At 38.7% G+C, this 12,680-nt stretch overlaps 1 protein-coding gene across 2 annotated transcripts in view; it reads left to right on the forward strand.

The window, feature by feature from the left end:
* The window catches only part of PPP1R1C (protein phosphatase 1 regulatory inhibitor subunit 1C), a 119,814-nt gene extending 110,096 nt beyond the window's left edge, over positions 1–9,718 (forward strand). The window contains exon 5 of one of the 2 annotated variants that reach the window (XM_043577215.1): positions 9,237–9,329. In XM_043577215.1, coding sequence (XP_043433150.1) covers positions 9,237–9,251 — 15 coding nt within the window. In that variant the 3' untranslated portion in view covers positions 9,252–9,329. Of the gene's footprint in view, positions 1–9,236 lie in introns of both variants that reach the window. The other variant, XM_043577214.1, reaches the window with a different exon arrangement.
* The last annotated feature ends 2,962 nt before the right edge of the window (positions 9,719–12,680 follow it).

Below are 12,680 nucleotides of genomic sequence, written 5' to 3' on the forward strand. Positions count from 1 at the left end.
TTGATAATTCCAACATTACTATCATATCTGACTCTGGTTCTCATTTTATTCAGTCTCTTCAAACTGTGTTTTTTGCCTATAGAATGCCTTGTAATTTTTGTGGAAAGGTGAACATGATGTATTGGGTAAAAGGAACTGTGGTAAACAGACCTTCAGTAATGTGGTAGTGAGGGGCAGGGAGGAAGTGTTCTGTAGTCTATTAATAGATTTCAACCTTTTAGTGAGCCTGTGCCTCTGGACTTTAAACCTCGGTCTCCTTCCTCCCCACTTAGGTAGGACACGATGGCTGAAGGGAATGGAATTAGGTATTTCTCTCTGCTGCCCCCACCCCCAAGTATGTTAGTCTTTGATAACCCCAGAAGGTTAAGCTCTGGTAAAAACCTCTTAAGAGCAGACCTTGTTAAGAAGAACAGAATGCTCTGTTTTTGAAAATGGCCACTATTTGTCTTCCTTGTCAAAAGCAAGAGGATGGGGCACCTGGGTGGCTCATTCGGTTAAATGTCCAAATCTTGGTTTCAGCTCTGGTCATGATCTCATGGTTTGAGCCCTTGCCTTGGGCTCTGTGTTGACGGGAGCAGAGCCTTCTTGGGATTCTCTGCCCCCCACGGGCCCCCCACCCTGTCTTTCTCCCTCTCTCTCGCTCTCTCCCCCACTCATGCTGTCTCTGTCTCCCTCAAAAATAAATAAATAAACATAAAACATTTTTAAAAAGCATGAGGAGATTTTTTTCTCTGCTTTTTATTGCAAGAATCTAGTAGAGCTCCAGGAGGTAAAATTCACAAAAAGGTGAGGGCCCTAAATGGCTGCGCTCCTGCCCCTGGAGTTTTTAATCTGTCCATCTTGTCCACAATGAGCCCTCAGCCATTCATCCAGTACAGCTCAGGTTTTCCTCCCTGGCAGTGCTTCCTGCATGGGTTTCTGCTCCTGTAAGTTGTGTTTTTCTGTATCCACCTTTCTGTGTTTCCATATTTTGGCATTGGTTTGCTTTGTGTCCTTACTTCTCTAATGGTAGATCTAAGAGTTGTTGATTTTTTTTAGCTTGTTCAGCTTTTTACTTGTTACAATAGAGTGGTGACATCTAAGTCTAAACTCTTTATATCGTGGACCATAGAGTTATTCTTTGAAAATGCAGATCAGATCATGTTACTCTTCTACTCAAACAAACAAACACAACAAAAATATCTGTCAGTAGCTTCATAGAATAACAGCCAAAATGCTCATAATATCCCCTACAAGGTCCTACATTTTCCTACATCGTCAGGCTCCTCCTCCTCCCTGCCTGGATTCATCTGTCTGAGCTTACCTCCTACTGCTACCTCATTCCTGACACTCCAGGCTCATTGCTGTCCTTTGACCACAGCAGGCATGCTTGAGACAAAGCCTTTACAATTTTTGTTCCATTTGCCTGGGACGGTCTTCTCCCACTTAGCTTCACAACTCACTCCTACCTTCTTTCAGTCCAGTCAGGGTCTTTTCTCCTTGTGAGGAAGCTCTGTTGTTGTCACAAGGTTTCTCAGTGAGATTAGAATCAGAGCCGGATGATTTGATTATGTTTGGGCATATATTGGCATCAGGCTATGGTAGCCTATAGTGATCATTGCTTCAACAGAAAAGTACCCCGCTTAGAAGACAGAGCCTTATAAAATGCCAGCACAGGACATCCTCCTGTGGGGATTCTTAAAAAACACAGACAGCATTAGCTTCTGTGGCTGTAAATGCAACTCCCCTTTCATTATTTTATTTTTAGTGCTTTCAGGGCTAACCACTGACTCCTGCTGATTGATGCATTCTTTATTTTAGACATGCTATTGTGTTCAATCAATGGCAGTCAAGTCTTGCAAGCTAGGGAGCCATTCTGTCCCTTTCTAAAGTGAAATTGCTCAACACATTTAGCTCCATTATATGTAGGCTTAAAAATTTAACTCTATTTCTGAGTTCATAGGAAATGCATTAGCTTAGAATCAAAAAGGGGTATTAGAAGGGCACTTGACTGTAGAGGGCAAAAGAGACACTCAGGCTATCAAAGTGATTCTCATCCTAGGCTGAGTAGCAGGACTCTTGCAAAATTCTGGCCCCCACCTCACACTTACTGCAAAGATGTGGGCACTTTACATTTTAAGTAAGGCTAAACTGCTCCCCAAAGATATTATTTGAATTCACACTTCTAACAAACAGTCTGTAAGTATACCTCCTCCCCTATCTTCTTCTCTGTATTTACTGCTAAATCATTTACCTAGGGTTTACTCTTGGGCAACAGCTTTGGTAAAATACATCATAGTAAAATTACATATAAGACATATAATACTTGCAAATAGTTATGAGTATCACATAAACATGCCACCCCGATGCCCATGTATGATGGAAAGAGAAGCATATCACATATTTATTCCTCTCCAGAAAAATGCTTCCCTGTGTAATAGGGTGTCAAATGAAATGATCATGTGTTGATTTGCAGTTTATATTAACTGACCAGTCACCATTTCAGAACAGAGATTAACTATGCTGCATGTATGTAATTTATGTCAAATAAAGTAGAAAGAGATAGATTTAAGGTAAATTCAGGAGATGATATGCATTTAGCTATGGAATGAAATCAATATGTCTCTTGATCTTTGTGACCCTAAGTGTATTACTGTATTAGCAGTGCATTATAAGTGAATGACAAGAAGATTAACAAATACATGCAAAAGCATTTGGGGAAACAGCACATTTTCATCCTGAGGTATGTTGGGCCCTGCTATGCATATTATAGGTTACCTTACATTCCTTGAATATATCTAGTATGATTATTTTGATAAAATTTGAAGGGTCAATACACAAGGAACCATTAGAAAATCATCTTTATAGGGCCACTAAAGACAGTCTTTTGAGATTTTCTGAAGTAGGCCTTCCGAAAATGAATGGCTGTTAATTGTATTTTGCAAATAGTTTTCATATATAGAATTCAGACTTGCTGTTTCCCTTACTCTATCCAGTGTATTCCTCAATAAATAGCTCTCCAGATTAATATATCCCAAGTTGGAACCCTTTTTTCTCATAGCAGAACTCTCCAAATGTTTTATTTGTAGTACTGGTCCATAACACATATTCACAGGATTAACTTCATGTGTGTATACATCATCACCGTTTGACCTACATCCCCATCTAATCTGTAGTTGTGTCTCTCCCATGCTCAACACACAGTAGGAGCTTTATAACTTTATTATATTTAACTCATTTTGCTTGATGATTACTGTCTCATCTGCCAGACTAGACCATGATATATTTTTTGTTTCTCCCAGAGTCCTGTATCAGGTTTGAGCATAGCAGAGAGAAAGGCTGTCTTTTTTGTAATATTCTGAACATTATTTGTAACTTGGTTCTATTCTGGGAATGTTCCTGGGTGAGATTAAATTCTACATCTTTTTAATTCTAAATTCCATTAAAAACAGCCACAACAACAACAACAACAGCGACAGACTGAAAAGTTACATCTAACTCTATCAGCTATGTAAGGTCCTTTCAAGGAATGTGATAATGAAAAGGGCCTTGTGATCTTGTCCCTTTATTTTTCTTCAGTTTTTAACTTGGGAAAAGTCAATGACAGGGCAAGATTGAGTCTTGGTGACCCAGATGAAAAGACCCCAGTAGGATTTAGGGGCCAAGGTTTGTGTCTCAGATCAGCCAATGACTTCTGTGTGAATTTAAGCAAGTCACTTTGCCATCTGAAATTGTTCCTTCATCTTTAAACTAAAGGGATTAAACCTGGATTCATGCTCACAATTATTTGTGGGTCAGACTCCTCTGAGATTCTACTGAAAACCATGGGCCTTTTCCCCCCTAAAGCACAAATACGACTATAAATAGATTTCCAAGAGGGTCAGAGGCTCTGTAAAATCCACCCACATATTCCCTAGAGGACTTTAGAATGATTTTTAAGGTCTAAAGTATGTGGCTAAAATAAATAAATAAATAAATAAATAAATAAATAAATAAATAAAAATCCATTTGCTACTCTCAATGTAAATTAGTTTTAAAATGTGGATTTGGGCCATTTACGTCATTAGAAGTCATAATTATTTTATTGTAACTTAAAGTACTAACAGCAGAGCAAATTTTTCAGTAGAAGAGATCTCCTTTATGGACTACTAGTGTCTCAAGGCCAGCGAGGATGTCTGTCCCTCCTGCTCCACAATTCCTGCCTCCTTCTATGACTCTTCTCAGAGATAGACATTTAGGTTAGACTTGAACCCACAGAGTGATGAGAGCTCACTCACATGTTTACTGCTGGACATACATAAAGAGTTTAGGATTTTCTTCTTTGTACTAAACTATAATCTGCCCCTACCCCATAAGTGTCAGCTACTGATCCTATTTCTGCTCTCAGAAGCTACATAGATACATTTTAGTTCTTTTTCCAGTCTTTTAGGAATTCAAAGGCAGCCTCTTTTGTCCTCTCTTAATTTTCTGTGTGCCAGGCACTCCAGTTTCAGATACAATTGTTCTAGAAAAGTGATTTCATAAGACTACTTTTAATCTCAGTTAATGGAACTCTTGAAACAGAGAGCTCACAATTAGGCAGCATATTACAGAAAAGGTCTGACAACCCATGGTTGGGAAGTAGTTCGTTAAACTACTGACTGCTGTTAGGAATGCTGTGCTGACACCACCAAGAGCCTGGTCCCTAAACAGGTGATTCTACTGGGTCATGTTGGAATTGTGGTCACCTTAAACCCCTAACTATAATCAATTGAAGCTGCCCTCATCCTGTATTTTTTAGAAGTAACATAATTTTATTTATTGTTTATTTTTGTTTTTGTTTATTTTTTGTTTTTTATTTTTTCTTCAATATATGTTTTTTAATTTAAGTTTATTTGTTTATTTTGAGAGAGACAAAGATAGCACAAATGGAGGAGGGACAAAGAGAGAGAGAAAGGGAGAGAGAGAATTCCAAGCAGGCTCCACCCTGGCTGTGTAGAGCCCAATGTGGGTTTCGAACCCATGAAGTTATGGGTCATGACCTGAGCTGAAACCAAGAGTTGGACACTTAACCGACTGAGCCACCCAGGTGCCCCTCTTTGTTTTTTTTTTTTTTTATCTTATTTTTATTTTGAGAGAGAGAGAGAGAGAAAACAGGCAAGTGGGGGAGGGGGATAGAGAGAGAGAATCCCAAGCAGGCTCCATGGTGTCAGCACAGAGCCCAGTGTGGGGCTCGAACTCATGAACTGTGAGATCATGACCTGAGCCAAAGTCAGAGGCTTAACTGACTGAGCCACCCAGGTGCCCCAGAAGCAACCCCCAGAAGCAATGTAATCTTTCTAAAAATGAAACTCCCTGTTGACCTGAATCTTCCTCCCATCAGCCTCTTCCCAGCTCTTAGAAAGCTTCTGGAGTACTAGTTTTGTCTTTCATTATGCCATCTTTTCCTCTAAGTGTTATGTCGTCTACAGATGTAAATAAGCCTGCCTTCCGTCACTCCAAATTAACTGGTAAACATATTGACCTGTGGCTTGCCAAATAGAAGCTTCCCTCTGTGGATTCATTATTCATAGTCCCTCACTCAGTTGCTTTACAATTTCATCCGACTCACATTTACTCACCTGATCTATAGACTGGAGAAGACCAGAGGGATTGTATCCTCTTTGGGGCAACATTTATTTCCTTTCCTTTCCTTCTGTTACTCACCCTCTGTTTTCTTCATTCCTTCATGCGTTCATACTGCATATTTTGGTCTTACATGGAGAAAAGAACCTCAGTTGTGTTTTGGGGGGTCCCTTTGCCTTCTGCCTGTGCGCAGGGCTGGCTGAGTCTGTGCGTGCTCCGGGAGACTCTTTGCCGCACCATGCCGAGTCTGCTGGTGCCGCCAAGGTGTTTAAATACGTGCTTATTAGCATTTGGCAGAGGAGGAGGCTCTGAGGACTTTTTAGCAAGTCCTCAGCCCAAGTTATTTTCTTCCACCTCTACAATGACCTTAATATTAAACAAAGGTTTAAAGAAAATGTAAGCACAAAGTATATGTGTGTTTGGGAATAGGAGGAGAGAATGGGGAGAAAGAAATTATTAGATAGTCCTCATGGAACTCACACTTTAATCTTAGTGTTACTGCATGGATACGCAAACAATTGTTGCTGATAGGAGAAAAGATTCAAAGCACAAGTTAACCAACTATCGGTTATCCAAGGGAAAGATGACATGAATGTAAATTGCTTTGAGATCCAAAGAATGTGTCAGTTCTGTGGAGATGTTCGTATGTTATCAACTCCTGCCTCACCAAATCTTTTAATTTTTTTTTTTCAACGTTTTTATTTTATTTTTGGGACAGAGAGAGACAGAGCATGAACGGGGGAGGGGCAGAGAGAGAGGGAGACACAGAATCAGAAACAGGCTCCAGGCTCTGAGCCATCAGCCCAGAGCCCGACGCGGGGCTCGAACTCACGGACCGCGAGATCGTGACCTGGCTGAAGTCGGAGGCTTAACCGACTGCGTCACCCAGGCGCCCCTCACCCAGAAATAGTTAATGTCACACCTGAAAAGAGGCTAAGAAAGACATCTTCCAAGGTTTGCCCAAGTGAGTGATTTTACTTTTAAAAAAGCTTCCCATTATAACTTTGTGACTATTATTATAAAATAAATCAAATGTGGATCAGGATAAGCAAGTAGGTCTATACTCAAGTAAGGGAAGTGATTGACTAATGGTTTAGTAAGTTGGACTTTTTTGGTTACCATATTTTTTTAATGTTTGAGCCCCTCGTATAAACAAATCAATGTTTCCATTAAGCTATTAACCCTAATTTAAAGAAAGTAGTCTTGAACACAACTTTATTGCTCTGTAGTTACCTTGTGGATGAAAGGGATGAGCTCTGGAGGTAATAGAACCTTTCAAACTCAGAGAGGTACAGACATTTCAGCTCAGGGGACTGATAGGTGGCTGAAAGATTACTGTTCTTTAATATTTCAGAGCAATCCCAATATTGTCTGAGCCAGGTTAATAGGTACTGTAAATCTACAATAAATCTTAGAGAATGATAGGAAAATGTAGGTCAGCAACCAAAAAGCTAAAGGTGAAAATGAATTAGGGTCTTCTGACAATGAAACCTTATGCCTCATTCACTTATTCATCTATTCAGTAAATCAGTATATACTGCAGGAATATGATGTGTCATAACTTATCTTAAAACTACACTATCCTTGGGGCACCTGGGTGGCTCAGTCGGTTGAGCATCTGACTCTTGATTTGGCTCAGGTCATGACCTCATGGTTCATTAGTTCAAGCCCTGCACTGGGCTCTGCACTGACACTAGGGTCCAGCCTGCTTGGGATTCTCTCTCTACCCGCCCTCTCTCTGCCCCTCCCCCACTCATGCTTGCTTGCTCGCTCTTTTAATCAAAATAAATGAATAAAAAGTAAAAAAATATATATACTACGCTATCCTTACAACCTTGAACAAATCACATACTTTCTTCAAGTCTAAATTTTACCATCCAGGTATCGTCATGGAGTTGTGAGGTTTAGTGACTCAGGTATATAAGACTCTAGCAGAGTAACTGATTGGATGCTGATTGAATGAATGAACTCTCTTCCCTTCTCCTTAACATTTAGACCTCTTCCTCCCACCCTGCAATTTGTAATAATATGAAATAAGTTCCATTTGTTAATAATAAGTGTCTCTCTTTCTTCAGTTTTGGGTCAACAGGAATTGTGAGTGATCTGTGTTTACAGATGAAATTAAAGTATTTAAATATTATTACAACTGATCAAATATTTTTGCAAGAAAATCCACCAAGCCCAAGGATGTCATTCTTTGCCAAACAGCACACTGGGGCTTGCTGACTACAGTGCATGCAAATCTACACTTTTTTTTTTTTTTTGAGTTTCTTTGTTTCATAGGAAACAAGAGCAAGGACTTCCTTTCACTTACCAATTCTAACTGGAATATTTTTCAGTAATACTTAGAAAAATCTCATAAACCAATTTTCTAAAATATGCAAAATATATAAAATTTTTCATTTTAAGTATCAATGCATGAAGTGTCAGCTGTTATGTGTTAACAGAACAGATCCAAGTGAAATGAAAGGTAATTTTGTAGATTGACTATGGTTGTGGTAATTGCCTTCTGGTTAATACTCAAAATTTGGATTAATTTGAAATTATGAAAGAAAAACATGCCAAGACATATGCCAAGTTGTTTATTAATTAACTATATCAGTCATTTATTCCATCAGTATTAACGAGCACCAACTATTTGCCAGGCATCGTGCCTGGGACCCCAAACTGAAACTACATAATTCTGACATCAAGAAGTTTGCTCTAATGAGAAAGATATGTAAACAAATCACTTCTATAAGGTAATTGATACAAGAGAAAATGATCCAAGAGCAGTAGTGAAATATAAGGAAGATCTAGCCAAGTCCGCTTGGAAAATAAGAGGAGCCTTCACAGAAGAGGCAGGCTGAGGCGGAGGCATGAGTGGGAGATTATCAGGTGGGTGAGTGGGAAGAAGCTATTTGGCAGTGAGAACAGAGCGAGAAGAGCTGGGAGGCTTGAGAGAGCCTGGAGTGATCAGGGAATGTGGAAGAGGTTAGTGTTGCTAACTCCTAACTCCTAAATTACTGTGAAAGGGGAAGCAGGAAGGGCTGGGAAGGAATGAGTCCACATAGGTAGGGAGAGGCTGGATCATATAAGCCTGTGTACCTTGAGAGGGGTGCCAGTGTTTTGCCTCTCTGTGGGCTGTGGGGGAAGTTGCTGAAGAATTTTGTGTACAGATGTTTTGTAATAAAAGGAGTATATTCTGATTCCTAAAGGAGACTAACAATATCGTGATTCTTTTGTTGTTTACAAGGTACAGAAATGGCACACACATCCCTTTTGTTCCTAGGGGGTTTCTTCAATGGTTCTCATTGTACTAGATTTCAGGGATGCCAAAAGAAATATCTGAACTAAATGATATATGAAAATTACAATAAGAGTCTGTGAGTGGATTTTTAGTTAACAGGTTTTTAATAGGCTGTGATGCAATTCTTCATGGAGAAGATATAATTACAAAGGGAGCCTGTCTCGAATGGAAATTTGGCTGGGTGTGTTTTTATTTCTCAGTGAATTAAAAGGTTTACATAGGGTTAGATTATTGAAATTCTTGGAGAAAACACATATACACCAGAGAATACTTTCCACTCATTTTCTTCATCTCTTGCAGCAAAGCAGTGAACCTGTTAGAAATAAATTTCACTTAAATAGAGCATAATTTTTTATAATTTCAGGAGTTAAGCATCTGAAGGGCCAGAATGAATCAGCATTCCCTGAAGAAGAAGAAGGTGTAAACGAAAGAGAGGAGCAGTGGGACCATTAATTACGGGTCTGCAGCAAGAAGGCTTCTTGGGAATAACTGAACTATTAACTTTTCTGAATATCGTATGGAAGGCCACTCCTTGACTTCCAGAAGCATTCTCCACCTCTTCTCTCCACACTCATACAGTAGTAATATACCTCCTGGGAAGCTGTCCCTGATTGAACTTTAGAACTAAGTACAGATTGTTCGATATTACGTCCAATTAAAGAATAAACATTTATTTTATGGTGATTTTTCCTTTTAATGACATTTGCATACATGTGAGTGTTCTAACTTTAATACTGCCCAGCTTAATCCCTGATGTCCTACTGAAACGGTTTGCCTTCTAAGGTCAAATGTAAATAGCTTCACTTTAAAGAGTAAAAAATAAACGCTAAATACATTTAGACATGACTGTGTGTCTGGGTTTAACTTACAGAAGAATGTTTAACGAAACTTTTAAGATCTACATTTATCATATTTCTATACACAGAGGGGTCCACAGTGTTTATTTCAAAATGAAGAAATGCCAGATTTCTTGATTCAAAAGATCTCAATATATGAGTCTTTAGATGCTAAACATCCTTTTTCCTCCAGCATGTTAATGGACAAAGGACAGCAGAATTTTCCTCATTTTTTGAGAGGTGAGAGATATATTTCCCATCATTTCCACTAGCTATTAAGAAAAAAAATGCTAAATCTAAAATAAAATATGCCCAAATCTCCCCTGCCACTTTTTGTTACTTGAAATATGAGCTATTTCCTGTTGCATTTTAGGAAATCATTAGTATTTTATAAATCTTCAAATGAAGAAATCATCAAATAAGAAATTCCAGTAATTCATACATATAGTCATTCATTAATTCAGTAACTACTTTCTATGAGTTTATTAGCAAACCACTTTGCTGGAGGTTATAAAAATAAAGGAAAGATAATTTCTCATTCTCAGAACTGGCAGAGATGATAAAGCATCAGTATAAGGTAAGGTTTTCCCGGACGGTATATGTTTATTGAACAGGGCTTTTGGTTATTCAAAGTTCTGGCCTCCAGAACAGTATTAATTATTTACGGCATTTCAAGGTAAAGTATCTATGCCACCAAATTTAGTGAGGATGGTGGCATGCCACTTTGGTTCCCACACTGATGATATTGGTGACATTCAAATGTTTCATGGATGAAAAAAATGACAAGATTTCTCAGGCGTCAGTAAAGAGGAAATTAAGATGGGAAGAAAAAAAATCAAATGTAAAATCCCTGGTAGGATCTTATATCAAGATTCAAAGAAGTAGAAGTATTGTTTTTAATTTTGAATGTGAGTTCAATAATATAGAGATTAAGGGGCGCCTGGGTGGCTCAGTCGGTTGGGCATCCGACTTCAGCTCAGGTCACGATCTCGCGGTCCGTGGGTTCGAGCCCTGCGTCGGGCTCTGGGCTGATGGCTCAGAGCCAGGAGCCTGTTTCCGATTCTGTGTCTCCCTCTCTGTCTGCCCCTCCCCCGTTCATGCTCTGTCTCTCTCTGTCCCAAAAATAAATGTTAAAAAAAATAATAATATAGAGATTAAGAGAAATATGTAGATCTATAAGACAATGCAGTAGATAATAACAATCATTTTTCTCAGTATCTTTCCTCAAGACCATAGATGTCAAAACTCACTGATAAGTAGTATGACTGAGTACTCTGGTTCCAAGTGTCTGTCCTTCTTCCTTCCTCCTTTTCTTCTTTCCTGCCTTCCTCCCTTTCTCTCCTCCTCCCCACCCCCCACCCCTGGCCTTTTTTTGTTTGTTTCAGTTTTTGTAGTTGTTATTAAGCCAGTTTCAATCAAAACTTTTCAGAGTTTCTAGACCACCTGCTGTGACTATTTGTTGGATTTCCTAAATTTTCTACTTAAAACATGATTAAGGCACAGATTTGTTTTAAATGACTTGAATTATTTGTGTTTGGAAAACATTCCGATACCTCTTGAGATTATTTGAGACACCCCAAGGTGCTTAAAAAATAAAATCTGCCCTCCCCTTTCCTTGAACACACTTTCGTATTTTTTTTTTCAAAAGGATTCAGGCAAACAAAAGAAACCAAAACTTTTGCTGATTTTGTAACATCATTTGGGTAAATAAGTAGCATGGCTTCTGGATTCTTCTGTTCTCTATTAAAAACACAAAAACACAAAAATTAAAAGCATAAGTTTTCCTTAGGAAATGTTGGTTTCTTCCATTCTGTTCTCTACTCTCAAAACAGAGATTATAATTAAATAAATTTTCCTTGGGAAATAATGTTGGCTTTCTCAGAAATTTGAAGGAAACCAGCTGAGATAATGGCAATGGCTTTTCAGTTTCCTTTTCACACAATTACAGTTTATAACAATTTTTTTTCAAGAAGACGGCTTGGCTTCAGTTTGGCCGAGTGGGCAAAGAAACTTTCTGAGCAAAACAAAACAAAACAAAACAAAACAAAACAAAAACTTTATCTTTCCCAGACCACATTTATAATATAACATAATGGTTAGTAGATGGGCTTTTTGAATCACTCTGGCTTGAATTCAAATTCAACTTCTATCATATTTTAGACTCAGTTACTCCATTTGTAAAATGGTTACCATCATACCTACCCCTATGGGTTATTCTGGAAATCAAATGAGATAAGGTGTATTAAAATGCGTGGTCCACCTTGGCGAGCATTTAATCATTGGTGCCTATTATTATTATCAGGGTGGGAAAGGACCTGATAGTCTCTCCAAGCCTTACCCAGCACATGACCCTCTTCAACATCACAGACCAGCGATTGATCCCCTCACTTCTTGAACAGCTCCAGCTGAATCCCAAACCCACCCAAAGAGCTCTGTTCTTCTCTGTGTGAAACTCTTTCTCTTGTACTTCACCTCCTTGATCACAGCCTTTCAACACTCTGATGTCATCTCCTAAGTGGCCTGGTCTCTGTGATGAAACACCACCAGTTCCTCCCTACCTTTCTCATCATCCCGGCCCCTTGCTGTTGGATCCTCTTTAATTGTGTATACTGAATAAGAAAGGTTATGTCAGATGGATATGTGGCTTTTAAAAAATCTCCCTAAACATGAGAAACTGAAGCATAGAGTGTGGCAGGGTGGAGCAGAATTCTAGACCAGAGTTCTTTCTAGTAGACAATAATAGTGTATGCCCTTTTTCTTCCCAGAGCTGTCCAGGGTAAAGGTCTTTTTAAAAAACTAAATGCTCAGACTGTTCTGTTCTTAGAAAGTTTTCAACATTCATTTTAAATTTTAATTCAATTATGACAGTGTTTTCTACATTGTAGAAACGTTTTAGGTTGGTAAGGGATGAGTTATTTTTATCTTTATATTTATAAATACTGTCATAATACATAGTAGAAAAGATACATAAT

The sequence above is a fragment of the Prionailurus bengalensis genome, chromosome C1 (assembly GCF_016509475.1).
Source record: "Prionailurus bengalensis isolate Pbe53 chromosome C1, Fcat_Pben_1.1_paternal_pri, whole genome shotgun sequence".
NCBI classification, from domain to species: Eukaryota; Metazoa; Chordata; class Mammalia; order Carnivora; family Felidae; genus Prionailurus; species Prionailurus bengalensis.